General features: G+C 44.8%; 2 protein-coding genes across 2 annotated transcripts in view; one reads left to right on the top strand and one right to left on the bottom strand.

The window, feature by feature from the left end:
• Positions 1–9,269: 9,269 nt before the first annotated feature.
• On the top strand, positions 9,270–17,103 carry ZBTB33 (zinc finger and BTB domain containing 33). The gene is made up of 2 exons (XM_044235002.1): positions 9,270–9,427; positions 12,115–17,103. The coding sequence occupies exon 2, from the start codon at positions 12,117–12,119 to the stop codon at positions 14,133–14,135; it is 2,019 nt and encodes a 672-aa protein (XP_044090937.1). The 5' UTR covers positions 9,270–9,427; positions 12,115–12,116; the 3' UTR covers positions 14,136–17,103.
• A 1,276-nt stretch (positions 17,104–18,379) lies between these two features.
• Positions 18,380–20,898, bottom strand: part of TMEM255A (transmembrane protein 255A) — a 50,880-nt gene continuing 48,361 nt past the window's right edge. Inside the window, exon 10 of the mRNA XM_044235497.1 lies at positions 18,380–20,795. Coding sequence (XP_044091432.1) covers positions 20,637–20,795 — 159 coding nt within the window. The 3' untranslated portion in view covers positions 18,380–20,636. The remainder of the gene's footprint in view (positions 20,796–20,898) is intronic.

Raw genomic sequence — 20,898 nt, 5'->3', positions numbered from 1 at the left:
TTCTATGAACAACAGGTGGTAGAGTTGAAGACGGGAAGGAGTGAGTTGTGTCAAGGACTTGTGGCTGTCTAAGTCTCCCAGTCGATGGGGAGAGAAGACCGTGAGGGGCTGTCCTAAGGTAAGTTTGAGGGCCTCCTTTGTAAGAGAAGCGGCTGCCACTAGGGCCCTGAGGCAGGGCTGCCATCCCTGGGCAGTGACATCTAGTTGTTTGGAGAGATAGGCCACTGCCCCGTAGGTGGGACCAGCTGGTTGGGCCAGGAGGCTGGTGGCCAGCCCAGACCATTTGTCTGTGAAAAGATGAAAAGGCTTTGAAGGGTTGGGCAAGGCCAGACTCGGTCCCGAAATGAGGTGGTTCCTGAGCTGGTAAAACAGGTGTCTGACAGAGCCTGGGTCAGTTAGAGGTCCCTGTGGTGTGTCTTTGGTGGCCCGGTATAAGGGCCGGGCCAGAATAGCAAAATTGGGAATCCAATGTCTAAAAAAGCCCACCAGTCCTAGGAATGACAGTACGTCTTCCACGTTCTGAGGGGTTGTAGGTCTTGTAGGAGGCGGATACGATCTCCTGTGAGGGATCTGGAAGTGGGAGTTAGTAATATTCCCAAGTAGGTGACTGAGGGAGTACAGAGTTGGGCCTTGGAAGGTGTCACTCAGTATCCCTTGGTGCCCAGGATATTGAGCAGAGTGGCAGTATCCTCCTGAGAGGAAAGGAGGGAGGGGCTGCAGAGGAGGAGATCATCTGCATATTGGAGGAGAGTGCTGGCCGTGAAGGTCCACTGTTGGAGGGGAAGGTGCACTGTTGGAGGTCTGTGGCCAGGGCCTGACCAAAGATATGGGGCCTATCTCAGAAGCCCTGGGGCAGGACCATCCAGGTTAATTGTCCAGAGATATGTGTTTCAGGGTGCTCCCAGGTGAAAGCGAAGAGAAAATAGGAGTCTGGATAGAGGGGTATAGTAAAGAATGTGTCTTTGAGATCCAGGACCGAGAAGTGGGTAGTGCGTGGGGGGACATTGGAAAGGAGGGTGTAGGGATTGGGAACCACTGGATGGAGTGGGACTACTGCCTCATTGATGAGTTTTAGGTCCTGTACCAGGCGATAGGCTCCTGAGGGTTTTTTTTAATGGGAAGGATGGGGGTGTTGCATGGAGAGTTAATGGGGATAAGGAGACCCTGCTGCTGGAGGCGGTCAATAATAGGCTTAAGTCCTCGCTGGTGAGTCATCAAGACAGGGAACTGTGGGCGGGATGGAAATGTAGACTCTTCCTTGAGTCCTGTCTTAACTGGGGTGTGGTGGGTTGCTACTACAGGTCTGGAAATATCCCATACCTGCAGGTCTACAGAGGGGAGGCAGTCTGGGATAGAGGGTGAGTCAGAGGTGAGTAGGCGAAGGATGAGGTGAGAAGTCAAGGGAGAGGGAGAGAGACATATGGTGGCCTGAAGCTTGTGGAGGATGTCCCTGCCTAGTAGGGGAACAGGACAGGAAGGGATGATGAGGAAGGAGTGTGAGAAGGGGAATCCATCCAGGCTGCATGCGAGGGGGAGGGTGGCCTTTGGAGTGGAGGAAGTACCGTCAATTCCCATGACTGCAACTGGGGAAGAACGAGTAGGACCGGAGTAGGAAGGCAGGATGGAATAGGTAGCCGCCATGTCCAACAGAAAGGAAATGGACTTACCCGCTACCTGGAGTGTGACCCTGGGCTTGGTGTGGGTGAGAGGGATTTCCAAGTCTGTGCCTCGTCAATCATCCTCCAATCGAGTAGTTGGAAGGCGGGACTTACCGTCTCAGGGTCACCCCCGCGTGGAGGCACCGGGGATCCTCCGAGGCTGGGGCAGTCCGATTTCCAGTGGCCCATCATGCGGCATTGAGGGCACAGCCTAGTAGGCGCTTTGGGATTGGGGCAGTGACGGGCCCAGTGTCCCTCGGCTCCGCATTTGAAGCAGGCCCCTGGAGGGGCACAGTTAGGTGCTCCCTTCTGTTGACCCCCAGAACCTGCTGGCCTCAGGGCTGCTACCAGGGCTTGGGTCTGCAGTTGGACCTTCTGTTGGAGCCTGGCTTGGCGCTTAAGTTCTGCTGCCTCCTCTCAGGAGTTAAAGACTTTAAATGCCATTTTCACCAGATCAGAAATGGGAGTTTGAGGGCCCTCCTCTGCTTTCTTTAATTTTTTCCGAATGTTGGTGGCTGACTGCGAAATAAAGTGGGTAGCTAAAACAATCGCCCCCGCCAGGGAGGCCAGGTCTAGGCGAGTGTATTGAGTCAGCGCCTAAGTAAGTCTGTTTAGAAATATGACTGGGTTTTCATTTGGTTCCTGAATGATTTCCCTAATTTTATCATAATTGATGGCCTTGTTGGAGGCTGCCCACATGCAGTGAGGCACTGGACCATGCGGTCGTGGCACCAGCAGCCATCTTGGCCATTCTGATAGTCCCATCCGGGTTCTACAGCTGGAACCGTCTGAGTGCCAATGGGCATGGTGGCATCAGGGAGATGGGCCTGATCAGCATGTTCTCGGGCAGCAGCCTGAATGTGCTCCCTCTCCTCTGTGGTGAGGGTGGTGTTTGGACCACATGTAGGTCATGCCAGGTGAGGTCATAGGCCTGGGCCAGATATTGGAATCCCTTTATGTAGTTATTGGGGTTGGCCTCAAAGGAGATGAAAGGGGAGAGTCGGTGGGGGCAATACCAGGATGGGAAGGGGTAAGTTTTTTCCAGGAGTTGGGGTAGGAGTGGGGAGGGGTAGGAGTAGACGAGGGCACTGGTTCAGAAAGCCTGAACATAAGGGACCTCTGCCCATCTGCCTTGGTGTCTGCCGAGGTTATTTAGGTCCATGAGAATCTGATAATCAAGCGTGCCTTCCGGAGGCCATTGGGACTAATTGTCTAATCGGTATTGTGGCCAAGCAACAGTACAGTAATGTATGAGACGTCGTTTTCGCAGGTCCTGGTCCAGTTCCAGGGTCTTAAGTTTAGCCAGTAGACACCCTAGGGGTGTTTTGGAATTGAATTTGGATTGGGAGGTCCCCATGATTCATTGCCGGGCAATCCGAGGGCTGGAGGAAGGCGTCCCCTCGTCCAACACTGGGTTGCGGAAAGACTGTGTCGACTGCTTTGGAGGTTAGGACATCTCCCAACTCCCAGAGTCGCGGGGGTCACCTGGTGACCGGCGGGGTCAGCCCTGATGCAGCCTCGATTTGGACAGGGCTTTCCGGAGAGACTCGGAATCAGGGGAAACTCACCACAGTCTCAGAAGTGGTGCTCGGAGAGGCAGGTCCACGTCCAGATAGTGACAGGAGAGAGCCTCCTCACAAGTGGGGGCTCAATCTCCTCCTGGGTTTCGGCACCAAATGTAAGGTTTCACAGGCAAGATACACACGACACCAGGCGAGATAGGCGCAAGGCAAGGTTTATTAAAGGCGCCCTTGGGCGAGGTTCCGCGACTCAGGAAAGGAGAGTCAGGGAAGTCGCGTGGGGGAAGGGGTTGAGTGAGCTTTTATTAGGCCAGGGCAGGGCAGGGGCTCATGACCATATTTGGTAAGGTTAGAGGTTGGGGGTTGGAAAGTCCCAAAGTGGCTAGTTTCTGATTCTCACATAGGGTTTGGTTTACTCAGGGTGATGTGTCCTTGACAGATGTTCTCCTGGCAGGAAAGTCCTGGGTAGGGGAAGATGGCGGCCTGGAGGCCATTTTATTGTTCCTCCTGCATTCTCAGGGCCGCCAACCCAATATAAGTATGTCACGTACAATAATAATGTAGTATTAAATGACTATTTTTGGTTGAAGATGAGAAGAACACTGTTGTACCTCCTCCGCGTCCTCTAAATTTTATTCCTTATAGCTTTTTACTTGCTGTTTGAGAATGGGGAAGGGGAGGCAGCCCTGATATCTGGAAGCTAGCAGGGCATTCAGGCCATGTTCTTCTGTTGGACATAACATTAACCTAAGACAAAGTCACTAGGAGACTGAACTAAGGCAAAACAAGACCAATTTGTAATTTTTTCTAATCATAGACTTTTTTAAAAAAGGTCACTGTGTCACTCAGAAAACACCAGACATCCCCTCTCTTGGCCAAAATGGGTTACTGCTACTTTATCAATTACAGCTTTATTCCTGCTCTCTTCTGCCCTCCCTAGAAATAAGATTTATTGAGATGCCCAATCATACAGTGCTGCTTTCTGACAGCATTTGATCTAGAAGGAGCTCCCCTTTCCTTAGATCATCCCCTAAATTGCCCAAATACTACAATAGGTTCTTTCTAATGTCTTCTTACTGAAACAACCCCACAGTTCCCTATGGTGAGCCTTCTCCCTCCCTGCAAAGAATACTAAACCCAACTTGTCAACTATGGGCATGTTCCTGGTGATCTTTGGTTGAGGGGAATTGACATGTTCCACTGCCTAGAATGTCCTTTCCCAGATATATGCATAGCTCTTTCCCTTATTCTGTTCTTTGCTCATACATTATCTTTTCAGAGAGGTCTTCCATGACCACACTGTTTACAGTGGCACCTGGTAGTTCTCTATCCCTTAACACTTTTTATTTTCTTCACAACATTCATCATTATCTGATATTATACATTTAGATAATATATGCATATATGTTTATCATATGTCTCTCCCATTAGAATCTAAGTTTTACGAAGACTGAGACTTTATCTTTTTGACTGTGTCCACACTGCCTACAACATTGCCTGGCACAGAGCAGGTATTAAATGATAAGTATTTAATGAACATATGAACAAATGGGTTTTTATTGTGTCAGGGTTTATGATGGTTTCATTCTGTCACATAGTCATTGTTTGGTCTTAGTCCTCCATTTAAATAGATTGGCTCACTGCAAAATGTCAGTTCTTAATTTTTTATTTTGACTCATTTCTTATTTGAGTTTATTTCACATTGCCAAGTAATTTTTCACAAAGAACTCATGGGTAGTATTTTCCCTCAACTTTTTTCATATTTGAAATAAGCTACCTGGTTGTTGTTGCTGTTGTTCTGTAGATTTTATTATTGTTAGCAATTGTCCACTCCCTCTTTCCCATTTGGAGTGTTATCTGTCCCTATCTAATTGAGTTTGGAAGGCTTTAAGAAGAAAAAGAGAAGCAGCCATATCAAGTCACTTAAAGAGCAAATTGTTAGGATTAAGTAGAAAAGGGGATAGAGATGAACAAGCAAATGTATATCCAGCTCTCATTACGTACCAGATGCTCGTTCATTCAACATTAAGTAGCCATATTTATCTACCATTGAGTGGATCAAGTCAGGCTTCACAAGTAAGTTAGTGAGGAATTGCATCTTTCTGGAAGACCAGGCAGCTGCCAACCAACAGGAGACAAACTGTGGATATGAAATGAATGGTTATTCCAGACTCAGGGTTCCAGGCACAGATATGGAAGCAGTCAACAGCATGCCATGGTTTGGAACCTGAAACTCAAAACAATTCTGTGGGAAGGTATTATTTCTATTATGCATGAACCGAATGAATGCCATTTTTTAAATCTTTTATCATCACCCATTGAATATATATTAAGCACCCACAAGATTCTTTGCATATTAATACAGGAGAGGACAGTTGCTGCCCTCAAAAAATTCATAATCAAGCTGAAACAAGGCAAGCAAACGCTGACAATGTAGTTATAAAACCTAACTGATTCCATTATCAGCCAATCAAAAACCTTCCCAAGAATGTGAAATGCTTGATACCTTTAAAATCTACTGGGTTATTTGAAGTAGGCTTAAGCCTACAGATAAAAAGAAAGTGAAAGATGAAATGACTGGTCAAGAAACAGAAAATTAATGAAGCTCTCCAGTGATCTTGTCCAAGAGGCAATCGTGAAGGTCACTCAAATTTCTTGGTGTCCTTTGCTTTCCTACCATAAAATTCCTTTCCTGATCATTGAATCCCCTTTGGGTATAGGTAGCTTTTAAATTTTAATTTAGTTTTTGCTGGGCTGGGGGGGTGAGGGACATGACTAGAAGGGAAGAGAAGGTTTCCTGCCTTTAAACATCAGGTTTTCATTATACCTTAGTTGGGGCTCCACATTTTAAAAATTTTTTCAAAAGATTTTGTTTATTTATTTGACAGAGAGAGAGAGAGAGATCACAAGTAGGCAGAGAGGCAGGCAGAGAGAGAGAGAGAGGAGGAAGCAGGCTCCCTTCTGAGCAGAGAGCCCGATGTGGGCCTCGATTCCAGGACCCTGAGACCATGACCTGAGCTGAAGGCAGAGGCTTACCCCACTGAGGCACCCAAGCGCCCAGGGCTCCACATTTTTTTTAAAGCTTTTATTTATTTATTGGACAGAGAGAAATCACAAGTAGACGGAGAGGCAGACAGAGAGAGAGAGAGAGAGGGAAGCAGGCTCCCTGCTGAGCAGAGTCCGATGTGGGACTCGATCCCAGGACCCTGAGATCATGACCTGAGCCGAAGGCAGCGGCTTAACCCACTGAGCCACCCAGGCACCCCAGGGCTCCACATTTTTAAAGCCCTTTCAGGGAAGGGGAAAAGGCAAGGCAATTCTCTTGGCCACCTTGGTGCTGGTAATGCTGGTGTAAAAGAAATGACATCATGTCTTCCAGTTTACTGAGAGGTAACCAACAAACATTTTATATCAAGAGTGCACCACTGTGACCTGTATTTCAAAGATACATCTCATTTTAGTTTTAGTCAACTAAGCTACTGAAAGGCAAAGAGTTTCTAAATTTTCAAGAAGTACTTTGTCCTGGTTCCTAAAAACGTCTTTTTTTTTTTTGCTCCTAAATTTTGGGTGAGGATGACTCTGGAAAATGGTCATTAATGGTCATTAATCTCCTAACTAGTTTTGTTAAATCTGCTAATTCATTTTGTTAAGTGCTCAGTTCCAGGAAAATACTAACCACCTGCTTTAGTTTCCTTTACAACAGTGGACTCCTATTTCCTGTGAAATGTCTTTATATTAAACAATGAAACTCATAATTTTAAGTCCTAATTTTTAAAAAGCCCAATAATGCAGTAATTCACACACTGTTTTCTCACAATACAAAATCTTGAAGAGCCTAAGGAATTTCATGTGGATTTCTTATTTCCGCATGAAAATACAACTGTATTACACCACTTTGGTATTTTTCTATGTGGCTTTACTTTATTGACAATGTAGAATAGATTAGGGATGGATCAATGGTGACATTCTTGTCTGATTTCATGTTGAAGAAGATTAGATACAGTAATATTTGTTTTCATTCTGGAATATCCTGATGGACATTTTCAGCAAGGTTTTTGTACGAAGGAGGCACAGGGATTCCGACTGAAAGATAAACGGGCAAATTCAAGTATTGGGAAATAGAGGACATATCCTATACGTATTTTTTTAAAAAGAGAATGAAGGTAGTGAAAGGCCTTAACTGTTGAAGACAAAATCTAATATTCTGGCACCTTAGTTGGATATGATCAATAATCAGCCTAAAGGGAGAGATTTTGCTCTCCAAACACCCATTCTGTTGCTCAGTTCATCACGGTACTCAGTCAGAAGTGTATTACCAGAGGGTTTTCAAAAATTACCAGGACTCGGGGCACCTGCGTGGCGCAGTGGGTTAAAGTCTCTGCCTTCCACTCAGGTCATGATCTGACCATGGTCAGATGGTCCTGGGATCCAGCCCCCCATTGGGCTCTCTGCTCAGCAGGGAGCCTGCTTCCTCCCTCTCTCTGCCTGCCTCTCTGCCTACTTGTGATCTCTCTCTCTGCCAAATAAAGAAATAAAATTTTAAAAATTACCAGGACTCATTCATTTATTCATTCATTAAACAATTATTGAACACCGATTATGTGTCAGACACCAAAACCACCTGAGAAGGAAATGCTATGTAAATAAAAATAATAAATTAACAATGAAGTATTAATTTAGGGGTGCCTGGGTGGTTCAATGGCTGGGCCTGGCCCTTCGGCTGGGCTCAGGTAGAGATCCTTCCATCCTGGGATCCAGTCCCTGCTCAGCAGGGGGGTTCTGTTTTTCCCTCTCTCTGCCCCTCCCCCCCACTCGAGCGCGCGCGCTCTCTAATAAATGTGTAAAATCTTAAAAAAAAAAAAAAAAAAACAGGGACGCCTGGGTGGCTCAGTTGGTTGGACGACTGCCTTCGGCTAGGGTCGTGATCCCGGAGTCCTGGGATCGAGTCCTGCATCGGGCTCCCAGCTCCATGCGGAGTCTGCTTCTCCCTCGGACCTTCTCCTTGCTCATGCTCTCTCTCACTGTCTCTCTCTCAAATAAATAAATAAAATCTTTAAAAAACAAACAAACAACAACAACAACAACAAAAAACAGGGGCGCCTGGGTGGCTCAGTGGGTTAAAGCCTCTGCCTTCGGCCCAGGTCTTGAGATCGAGCCCCGCACCGGGCTCTCTGCTTGGCAGGGAGCCTGCTTCCTCTTCTCTCTCTGCCTGCCTCTCTGCCTACTTGTGATCTCTCTGTGTCAAATAAATAAAATATTTTTTAAATGCTTTAGAAAAAAAAGAAACCAGTGCAAGTGTTGATTTATTCCTCTTTCAAGATACAGCTCAAATGGGAACATTTAGTTTGCTATTTCCTTCTCTGTGTTCTATAACCTTGCACAGGTACTTTTGTCGACGTTGGTGTAACCATCTACTGAGCTCTTTGGAAAGGAGACCTTGGCTTACTCATTTTTGTATTCCACGGCACCTAACGGGAGATTTGGAATAGCTCAAACAGGTGGTCAGTAAACGATAGTTGAAACGAAGGGATTAAGATAGTACTTCATCATTTAGTATTCAACTTAAAAGGCAGTCTGGTGTCCAAACCCTAGACTGAGTTCTTAAAAACAGTGGGATGCCGCTGTTAACTTGTCATCCTAGAACTTGAGTCATCCTGAGTCCATCGATTCGACTTGGTGATATTTATTCAGATTCTATTTCAAGGTGGTTTATCGTCTAAGAGACGGGCTAACGGAGCCGTTTCAAACTTGTAAAAGAAATGAAACTCGTACGGTCTCCAAAAGTTTTCATGCCCTAGAAGGTTGTGCCGACTTTAGGATCCCAGCCGCGGGACACCGACCGCATAACACCATCTTTCCCTTCCCTTTTTCCCACCCTTTCGCCCTCCGGAAAGGGCCGAACGTTCCCAGAGCTTCCCAGTCTCACTCCGCCCCCCGCGGAAGGAGCCGAAGGCAGCGCCGGGCGCCGAAACGCGGCCGCCTAGAGCTCGGGCCCTTCCGGAAAGAGCCGAACTGCGCTCGGAGGAGGAGGGCGCCTCCGGCTTCCGCGCTGCGCCCCCGCGCTGTGCCCTCTGTCGGTGGCGTGGGGCAGCTGTAGCAGCGGTGGCGGCAGCCGCGTCGACGTCGACCAAGACTGGAGCGACGTTTAAAGAAGGAGCCGAATCGCCGCGGAGTCCGGCTTCTGGGCGTTGGAGGGCTCCCACCCGTCCGCGCGGCCCGACGAGGAGAAGCGGCGGCGCCGGGAAGCAGGTGAGGACCCGGCCCGGGGCCGGGAGCGGCGAGGAGCGGCGAGGGAGCGCGCCCGCTGCCTCCGTCGCTGGGCCGCGCCTGCGTTTGCATTCTCCTCACTTGAACCAGGAAGCCGCGGAGTCGGAGGCTCCGCTGCTCCGGCCCTTTCTTTGTGTGGGCCCGGGAGCGAAGGAGGGGACGAGCCCGAGGGCCGCGGCGCGGTCCCCTCCGCCGTCAGGGACCGAGGGGCTGCCGGTGCCCTGGGTAGGCCCGGCGCATGGGGAGCCCACCGCGGGGACCCACTTGGCTTTTTCCTCGCCTTCCGCCTGCCTTTTTGTGCCTCCTTTTCTCCTCCTAGCCCCTACTTTGATTTAGAGCTTTTCTGCCCGGCCCATCCTCCCCTTCCGTCCCCTTCTCTGGGCACAACAATGCCGCCTGCTTGGCCTCATCCCCTCCCAACACCCCACCCTCCCGTTCGCCACCTTCTACTTTCCCCGGCTCGTCGGCGGACCCCCGCCCTGGCGGTGCGTTCCTACCTCCATCTGGATTTGCAGGAAGCTGCCTTTTCGTGTGAATTGGGGTGAAAAAAAAAAAAAGAAAAAAAAAAAACACCTCGGTTGCAGCCGGCTGGGTGCAAATGGGGAAGAGGGGGTGGAGTAAGGAAGATGGGGTTCAGCTGCCGCAGGGAGCCGCGTGTTGGTTGGCTTTACTTGCTCGCGGATGGCGTTTCTCTCTTTTCCACCTTCACCTGCCTTCCGTCAAGGGTTTGTCTCCCAGCGATGCGGAATGGCTTTTCCGGAGGCAGGTCGCAGATCTCGGGGTGGGTTTGAGCGATCTGTGCGGTTCCTGGGCCCACCCTGACGGGGAAAAGCGGGAGGAAATCTAAACAAAATGAAACCAATTCCCAGTGTCACCTGGACTCGTACGTTTGATGCATTGCCTCCTTCCAAGAGCGCATTTGCAAACGACAAAAATTGTATTCGGAAAACCTGTCTACCTACTTAAAAGCGACTTCTGTCGAAATCCCCGTCTTTCGGAAGCCCTGGTGGCTGGCTCGCTGTCCAAAGGTCACCCTTGCCGATGAGTGCCTTTAGGGTAACCTGGAATTCCTTGGTACTGTTAAACGAGCAATGCCTTATAACAAATGATCTTTCAAATCCTCATTTCTAGACTTTTTGCTTACTTTTTGTTTTTAAGCTGCAGTTTTGAGAATTTCGGAGATGCTTGAGATGCCCCGCCTTCCACGTGTATATAACTTAAGCACTGTGACGACAGTGCTACTATTTTGGTAACATTAAAGGGAAAGAATATTAGCAATAAAAGTGTTTCTCTACCTAAAGTACTTATCAGCCAATTGTGTGTGTGTGTGTGTGTATATTTTATAGAAGTTAAATACATAAAAATTAAATATATAATATATGTATGTATTTTAAGCTACTAGGCACCCTTGTTTTCTGCAAATGTATTCTGTGACGTGCAAAAAAAGAATGTTTTGGAGTGGTACACAGCATTGCTTTTTACTGACCCCCACCCCCTTTTCTAGAGTGAGTAACTGCTCTGCTCCATTAAGTTTATGTTTTCATTTTCACTAACACATCTGGTATAAGAAAAGTTTTCAGTGTGTGTAATTCTTTACATAATTCTTTACCAACAAATCGAAATGTTTCGTGTCTTCATGCAAATAAGCATTAAGAAATGGTGACCTTTCCTTTGTCTTATTTTTTTCACAGTACCATCTGTTGACTTCGCTTGGCACTCTAACATTTCACCTCTGGAGATTGTAAGAGTAGAGAGGTGGGGGGAAGGGGCAAGGAGATGATGAAAGGGGAGAGGGCAAAAAAGGTGTTTCATAGTTTATCTAGGTGAGGCACCCCGATTTAAATAAGAACAGAAAACTGACCAGCAGTCTGGAGGTAATAATGGTCAGTGTTTATAAACAGTTTGGTCATTGGGGGCGCCTGGGTGGCTCAGTGGGTTAAGCCGCTGCCTTCGGCTCAGGTCATGATCTCAGGGTCCTGGGATCGAGTTCCGCATCGGGCTCTCTGCTCAGCGGGGAGCCTGCTTCCTCCTCTCTCTCTCTCTGCCTGCCTCTCTGCCTACTTGTGATCTCTGTCTGTCAAATAAATAAATAAAATCTTTAAAAAAAACAGTTTGGTCATTGGCTGTAGGGAGTAACTTTTGAATGTGTTCTTAGGATCAGTTAAAATTTAGGAAGAGTATAGGATGGCTATTGCACACAGTAAGCTTTTCTGACACTTAAATCATTCGTTTACAGGTGAAATAACTTTTGTGTGTTCACGATGAAGACTTTTTCCCTAAATTTTTAAGATCGTTAAAAATGAACCCTTGAGTCTTCTTGGCGACAGAACCCAAAAGTGGAACTATGAAAATTAATTCTCATCTTAAAAAATTGCTTAGTGGTGACACATGAATCTGAGATTCAGAGGAAGAGATTAACGCTCAGATCTGTAGATCAATTAAAAACTCACTTGTCTCTTCTCAGGGGGAAGTCATGAGATATGACGCATGGTACAAAAGCCAGCCTGTATGAACAGTTTATATGCAAGCCAGAAATTTACGCCGAACTTCAGTTAAAATTTGAATACACCTTCGAATGGTGCTGTAGCTTACATTCTGAAATGATAAAGTACTTCTTGTTTTTCTTTTCTAATCTTCTCCTACCCCTTCCTCCTCCCTTTCTCTTATAGGCATGGAGAGTAGAAAACTGATTTCTGCTACAGACATTCAATATTCTGGCAGTCTGCTGAACTCCCTGAATGAGCAGCGTGGCCATGGACTCTTCTGTGACGTTACCGTTATCGTGGAGGACCGCAAATTCCGGGCCCACAGGAATATTCTTTCAGCTTCTAGTACTTACTTCCATCAGCTCTTCTCAGTTGCTGGGCAAGTTGTTGAACTGAGCTTTATAAGAGCAGAGATCTTTGCCGAAATTCTCAATTATATCTATAGTTCTAAAATTGTTCGTGTTAGATCGGATTTACTTGATGAGTTGATTAAATCAGGGCAGCTGTTAGGGGTTAAGTTTATAGCAGAACTTGGTGTCCCATTGTCACAGGTTAAAAGCATCTCAGGTACCTCTCAGGACGGTAATGCAGAAACCATACCTCCTGGTTCTGGTGACAAGAACCTTGAAATACAAAAGTCAAAAGATGAAGCCCAAGATAACGGGGCCACTATAATGCCTATTATAACCGAGTCTTTTTCCTTATCTGCTGAAGATTACGAGACAAAAAAGATCATTGTTACCGATTCAGATGATGATGACGATGATGTCATTTTCTGCTCTGAGATTCTGCCTGCAAAGGAGACTTTGCCGAGTACCAATGCAGTGGCTCAGGTCCAGCCTAACCCAGGTTCCGTTGCCATTTCAGATGTTGCACCTGGTGCTAGTAATAACTCTCCCCCTTTACCAAATCTCACACCTACTCAGAAACTTCCTACATCTGTGAATCAGGCAACTCTGAGCCAGACGCAAGGAAGTGAAAAATTGCTGGTATCTTCAGCCCCGACACATCTGACTCCCAACATTATTTTGCTAAATCAGACACCACTTACTACACCACCAAATGTCACTTCATCACTTCCAAATCATATGTCTCCTTCAATCAATTTGCTTGTGCAGAATCAGCAGACACCAAACAGTGCTGTTATAACAGGAAACAAGGCCAATGAAGAGGAGGAGGAGGAAATTATAGACGATGATGATGACACTATTAGCTCCAGTCCAGATTCGGCGGTCAGTAATACATCTTTGGTCCCCCAGGCTGAGATCCCCCAGAATGCCACTTTTGATGGATCGTTGGTACAGAAGATGCAGATTCCTACACTTCTGCAAGAGCCACTTTCCAATTCTTTAAAAATTTCAGATATAATTACTAGAAACACTAATGATACAGGTTTAGGATCAAAGCATCTAATGGAGGGTCAGAAGATCATTACCTTAGACACAGCTACCGAGATTGAAGGCTTGTCGACGGGTTGCAAGGTTTATGCAAATATCGGAGAAGATACTTATGACATAGTGATCCCCGTCAAAGATGACCCTGACGAAGGGGAGGCCAGACTTGAGAATGAGATACCAAAAACATCTAGCGGTGAGACGCCCAACAAACGTATGAAAGTAAAACATGATGATCACTATGAGCTAATAGTAGATGGGAGGGTCTATTATATCTGTATTGTGTGCAAAAGGTCCTATGTCTGTCTGACAAGCTTGCGGAGACATTTTAACATTCATTCCTGGGAGAAGAAGTACCCTTGCCGTTATTGTGAGAAGGTATTTCCTCTTGCAGAATATCGCACAAAACACGAAATTCATCACACAGGGGAGCGAAGGTACCAGTGTTTGGCCTGTGGCAAATCTTTCATCAACTATCAGTTTATGTCTTCGCACATAAAGTCAGTTCATAGTCAAGATCCTTCTGGAGACTCAAAGCTTTATCGTTTACATCCATGCAGGTCCCTGCAGATCAGACAATATGCATATCTTTCTGATAGGTCAGGCACTATGCCTGTAATGAAGGATGATGCTGTTGGCTATAAGGTCGATGCTGGGAAAGACCCTGCAGCAGGGACCGCATCTGCTCCGCAGAACAAGCCGATGACCTGGGAAGATATTTTTATTCAGCAGGAAAATGATTCAATTTTTAAACAGAATGTAACAGATGGCAGTACCGAGTTTGAATTTATAATACCAGAATCTTACTGAACTTTGAAAACTCCAAAAGTTGGGTTTGCATTCAGGGGCAGGGGTTTCAAAAGATCTGTAAAACAAATTGAGGTGAAAACGAGTTTATTTGATCTGCCACATCATCTGAAGGCAGTCTAGTTGGATTATTTGTTGATAATTTTTAGAAGCAAAATATTCTGAAAGTTTGAGTAGAGATTGAGATACCCCCGCCCGAGTATCTGTTTGTATAGTTTAGGTTTCAGCTTGTTTTAAAGAGGCAAGAAGAAAAAAAAAGCTTGGAGAGATAGTTTCCTGAATAGAATTTGAAGCAGTCTGAATGTTTTTTGAAAATAACTGGAGTTCTTAGCATACCCTAGTTTATCTTACAACGTTCCCCTTCCGTGTTAGCACTTTACTGCTGAATTCTCAATTCTCTTCATATTGAGACTATAAATGCGTGTTGTGTTTTGGATGTGGCATAAAAAGTAAACAAGAACTTCTAAAGTTGTTCTGGAAAATTGCAGAATAAGTCTGCTTGGTTGTGTATTCTGCTAGTCCAAATGGATAGCAACCTCCTGCCTCCCTCCTGCCATGAAAATGGCCGCACAGACAAGTGTCTCATCTGAAGAAAGAGTTTTAGCTAATTAGAATTGAGTTTTGCTTTTATTGCCATTGTCTGGAAAAAACTTTGGTGGCTGGACTACTGTATATATACCTTCGCAGTTGTGGCCTCTGTGGGCAGAGATGTTAATGGAAAACACATCTCTGTATTGCAGACAGGAGGAGAAGAAAAGTTCTGTTGCGTTTGTTTTGAATTCTGTGTTCTTACGTGATAGAGAGTGGAAGTGAATGGAGAGTTCCCTTTTTGTTCATCTGGTTAAAAATGGTCCCCTTCCGAAATTGCAAAGTTTGAATCCGAAAGCCACCAAATAAATATTTCATTATGTATAAATCTTTATAAATGATAGATTCCATAAATGAGACTCCTACATATTTTAGGCAGGAGGCTACCGGTATATATTTTTAAATGTTCATATTACTTAGAATTTCTAACAGAAAGTTTTCATTCAAAATAGTTGAATTCATGATCTAGGATTTTCCTTTCACAAGACCTTTTAGGTTTTTACCCCTTCTAAAGTAAGTTCCATTCCATCTGCAAAGTGCTGCAATATTATAGCAATCAGAAACTATATATGTAATGTTATATAGGCTTGTTGATTCCCGTTTATCTTGCGAACAATACGTGTACCTTTCTTCCTTTTCAGGTGACACATATTTAAAACACTTAGAGAATAAAGTCAAAACTCACTGAAGTGATAGTACTAAAAGGAAGCAGGTTGGAACAAATATATAGCCTAGCCTTTATAACAGGATTAATGTGTTGAACTTCTGTAAATTACTTTTTGCAAAGGAAAGAAATTAATAGATACTGAAAAAGATTGTTGTGAATAGTCGTTAGTCCTTTGTAACCTTGCTTAAATATTTCTTAACTCAACATAGATATTTTCTTTCTCTTTAACTATGTATTTTTAAAAATAGTCTATTTCTTGACTTTGAACTTAAAGCTTTAATCATAATTCTTCACGTATACATCATTCTTCTGACGGTAAGCTAGATTCAAAGATAATGGTTTCAGTGTTTCAGTTGGTAGCGGAGGGTATCAGGCCTCAGTATTCGCAATAACACGAGAAAGAAAAATGCTATAATCTGCTTACCGAGGGCTAGAATGATGTGCATCTGTCTGTTTTCTGTTCTGAGTCTTAACATTCAAGCCATTTTGCGAACTAATCCTGGGAAAAGTTTAAGTTACCTTAGAACTTAAGACTCGGATCTCTGGAATCACAGTATCTGTTTCGGTTCTGTGCAGATCCTGACAACGTTACTCTGACTATAAGGTGCACTCAGAAATATTTCCGGTGGAAATCTCTGTGAGTTTCATTAATGCTCTTTCACCAGTTAGACATAATTACTTCTGTGAGTGTGAATGATACTGACAGCCAGCAGAGCTTCCAGACCTTTCAAATTTACCTGCTAGGAAAATTAGTTGATCATAATAAAACTTAAAGAGTTTCTAACAAGGCTATTGGGACAAACCAGGTATTGAGTCTGTAAGGGAAAACTGTCCATTCTGAAGAATACGAACAGAATTATGCCCTGCTGCTGTGCTCTGTGTCAGTTTTGAGTATAAAATTTAAACTCTGTGCCTAATGAAGGTGTCTTCTAGAGTTTTCTGGGGAGAAGGAAAACTGGAAAGTTAACTTGTATTTTTGCCAGAAGACTCTTCCTTGCATGTATGTCAAGGTCTTCAGTTTTTTCAGAAGTTTCTATATCTAAAGTTCAGAATTTGTGTGAACTACTCCCTTGGGGCTGAAACCATTCACTCCCCGTGTTTATTGGGTTGGAGATCTGTAGCAAGATTCTGTTTAAAACTCACCATGGTGTTTTCCTATTTTGTACTTCGCTTTCTGGCTACTAAATTCCTTCTTTTTTCTTTCAAGTTGGCTGCAAATTTGCTCCTACACTAAAATACCTGTAAACCTTCTGGATAGGAACCGTTTGAAAATACCAATGTGCTGAAAGAGATGACAAAATGAAAATGCCCAAACTAAGCAAAGATTTTAAAATGCCATAGCAATCCCGCAAGATTTACTTTAAAATAGATTTTAAATGACCATTATCACCTCGGTACTGATCCCCCAGATGCAACTACTATGAGGAATTGATGTTGTCTTTTTTTGTACCAAAAAGATAAATAGTTAAAAATGGTCAAGGTATTTCATATTGTCAAGGCATGCCTAATCTAAAGGATTAAATGTTAATTCTATAGCACTGGCTTCCTCACCTCTGTCAATCATACGAAACCGTGTTCATTTCCACCCAGTACTGTAATGTTCATACTTGTACAATCTTTCCTATCATATGACTTTAAGTTCTACTTTTCATTAACCATTTCCTGGTATTAGTTCGTAGAGCTTCTTATGGCAAAAATAAAATGTTATAATTCTGATTTTCGAGTGTATTTTTTACAAGATTATCTTTCAGAAATGATACAGACTTGGAGGACTTGGCTGGCTCAGTTGGTGGAGCATATGGGGGGTGGGGGTCATGAGTTCAGGCCCCACGTTGGCCATAGAGCTCACTTTAAAAAAAAGGAAAGAAATTGGGCGCCTGGGTGGCTCAGTGGGTTAAAGCCTCTGCCTTCGGCTCAGGTCATGATCTCAGGGTCCTGGGATCGAGTCCCGCATCGGGCTCTCTGCTCAGCGGGGAGCCTGTTTCCTCCTCTCTCTCTGCCTGCCTCTCTGCCTACTTGTGATCTCTGTCTGTCAAATAAATAAAAAAAAAACTTTAAAAAAAAAAGGAAAGAAATGACATAGACTCTACTCTTTTGTTTTTCAGTTCAGAGGGTATTTCTGATGGCAGCACAACAAAGCCCCCCACTAGGTTTGTTGGGGTGCTGACAGTACTGACTCCATCTTTGGCTCTATCTTCTTCATGTCTGCGCAGGGACCTCCCTCAGGGCTACACGTTCCAGGGCCCTTGGAGGTTAACGTATGCCCTGACCAGAACGTAGGAAGGCTTGTTTTGGTCTTTCCTAAAGTTGTCGAAACAGCTAGGAGAACTAACAATTCCTTCCCCTCCCCTCTGGCACACAGATGGCACCACTTTATTTATTTATTTTTATTTTAAAAGATTTTATTTGAGAGAGTGAGAGACAGTGAGAGAAGGAACACAAGCAGGGGGAGAGGGAGAGGGAGAAACGGGCTTCCCGCTGAGCAGGGAGCCCAATGCGGGGCTCGATCCCAGGACCCTGGGATCATGACCTGAATCGAAGGCAGACGCTTAACCAACTCAGCCACCCAGACGCCCCAGATGGCACCACTTTAGATAACTATACTTTGGCCTCACCACAGTGCTTTGTAAAATCTGTGGGTTGAGGTCCGGACTTTGGAGAACAGCTGTGCAGTGCCTGGACTGTGGCCCACTCCACAGTGACTGCCCCCCCCCACCCCCAACCACCCGCCTCAGTGAGTTACCCTGAATCAGACTGTCCGTGGTATGGAGTGGCTTGCTTCGCTGGCTTGCTTTGTTTGGTCTCAAAATGCCTTCTCAGTCTGGAGGATACTTCACTGTCCCTCTTCTACCTTGTAAAAGGTTTTACATGTTGGGTCATCGCATTCCCATTGTTCCTTGAACCATAATAGTCAAAAGTGAGTGGGCTGTTGTCAGTTGCTTGGAGTGTTTGTGATACTTTTGTGGGTTCCATGAAGACGCATGTAAGTGGATACGGAGGAGGATAGTTTTATTAATTTGAAACATCACAAAAGCAGTCTGGGTTTCCAACATGGCAGTGATACAGATTTTAAGCAACATCCAGTTTGTAGAGGTTCTGGATTAATATTTTAATGTTTCATGCCCAGTTCAATACTTTAAAGCAGAATTAGGAATAAAGCAGTAAATATTACAAAATGCAGTCAAGGTACATATCGGAAATACAAATTCCTTCATTACAGCAAATGTTCTGCAAAAGAGTAAAGCAGCAAATATTAATTTTTCTAAGGTAACATGCACTTTATATAATTCAATGTAATAAAAAAAGAAGCTGCTCAAATTAAGTGTTACAAAATCTATTGTTTCAAGTTATTTTGTAAAGTAAGAAAAATACATAGAAATGAGTCAGAGTCTCAACACTTTAAGAAATGTGATAAATGTAGGATATACTGTGTAATGGTGCCTTTTAAAAAATTAAATACTCATACACGTTCACTAAAGCAAAAGGTAGTGTAAATGGCAAGAAATTTCATTGAGTATTACAAGTTGGTATTTGTATAGTAAGTCAATTGGTCGTTAGTCCCTTTTTGAAATCCAATAGAATTTAATATGCTCAGAACTGTAGAAAATAATAGTAATTTTATATAACGCAAAAGGATTCTAGTTTTCCTGATTTGAACTCTGGATGAGACATCATTCATAATGCCGGAAGTTAAACCGAATGCTTTGCAAACATTTACTGTGAACAATGAGGGCACTTGTGCCTTGATAATTCTTGATGGCTGGGTGTCTACAAGGTAGATGGGAGCACCAGCATTTGCCTGCTACCTCTAATCCGTCAAGTTGGGAGGTAGCGAAATCGGCTGGAAAATTTTCCAGTATGCGTTCTGTGTTTGCAGAACTAATTAGGTACCCTCCTGTAGCCCCTGTATTTTTATATCATACCAGTGTAGGATTATCCATCTTCCTTTAAATCACTCAAGTCTCAGGTTTACATAAGATCGCAGTGAAAGTGTTCCTTCTGAAGTGAAGGCATGGGTGCCGAAGTGTTCAATTCGTCAGGTGGATGGTTTAAAGCTATGCATAATTAAAAGAACCATACAAACGCCTACCACAATGTGCCAGATGGATGTGAAATCTACGGTAACACCTAAGAATTTGTCAAGTTGGCTACTTTTGAGGTTTTGCAGACTTAAAGCGGCATTGTAACACTTTCATAATCTTGAACACTGTTGTGATTGGTCTCAACAGAAAAAAGGGCCAGTAAGAGCAGTGGCATTAAAATACAGATGATTCTCTCGGGGTGGGGTGCGGGATACGTGCGGTTTGCTGGGATTGAAGCACAATATTTGAAGATTAAATAGTCACAAAGATTAGTAACAATTCATCATCACCACCCAAGAACCTAGCCTAGCGTTTTAAACTCTGAATTTTAACCGTAAGATCTCCCATAGCCAATGTCTTCTGTAACACTGCACCACGCAGCAGAACCTCTGTCTCTTAAGTTACCGAATGTGTCACTGAGATCGCCTCAGAACACCTCACACGTTGGTCTTTGTATTTCAGCGCATCCTAAACAATCAGTCCTGTTCCCACTACTCGAGGGAATATTGCACTTTTCCCTTTGGGAGGTACTGATAACGAAAGCTGAGCTGAACGATCACAACAGCCATTTTTACAATACTCACAGAGAAGAAAGGAGTACAAGATACAGGCAGCGTTTTTTGACATCCAGACACAAGCAAACAAAATCTTAGCCAAAACTCTCTGCATTGGAACCACTGGGTAGCTCCAGCTGGGAAATTTTCCTTAGGGACTGACTTCAGTGGTAGGGAAAGATAGGGCCTAAAGATAAGCCGGGCGCTTAACCCAAGGTGCTAGGGTGGCGGTCTGTCGAGGGTTTGAGGACGACATTGCATTTACACAAAGTGGAACAGGTGGCAAGCCCCGCTGCTGCTGCCGCAGAGGACCAAGGCGGAGCCATAGGGAAACGCAGGTCCAGTTCCCAACGGGACAAGCTTCTTGCTGGGATGGCTCCCCAGTCTTGCTTAGAGTGCACGCTGCCCTTTTTGGAAGCGCTGGGTTCAGCCTAGCCACCCCTGCTTTGCACTGATAAATGAGTAAGCTTCATCCCTATCTTTCCCTAGCTTGGCAGGCCTTCATAAAACTTTATGCATAAGAATCACACTTTAAATTTTGTACCCTACACACTTCCACTAAAGCAGAAATACAAAAGCCACGATAATCTCAATAGCCAGCAGGCATTCCTCTTTAGGGGCTGTAAGGTGGTGGTTTTTCAAAAGGCGGGTAGTAGGGGGGAGAGTAGCGGGGCGGTGCGCTCGAGGACCACATGTAGCTGGGCGAAGGCGAGGCGGACTGGGGCTCATCAGAAAGTCCGGAGGGCGGGGAGGATGGGAAGACACCGGAATGCTGTGTAATAAAAACGAAATATCAGTTAAAGCAGCTGGGTCGCAATCCACCCCCCCCCAGACCATCGTTACTTAAAAAACGAATGTGGACCAGGTGTGCTTCT

This window comes from Neovison vison, chromosome X, assembly GCF_020171115.1.
Source record: "Neovison vison isolate M4711 chromosome X, ASM_NN_V1, whole genome shotgun sequence".
Lineage (NCBI taxonomy): Eukaryota > Metazoa > Chordata > Mammalia > Carnivora > Mustelidae > Neogale > Neogale vison.
The sequence above is the reverse complement of the archived record's forward strand: the minus strand, read 5'-3'. Positions and strand labels throughout refer to the sequence as shown.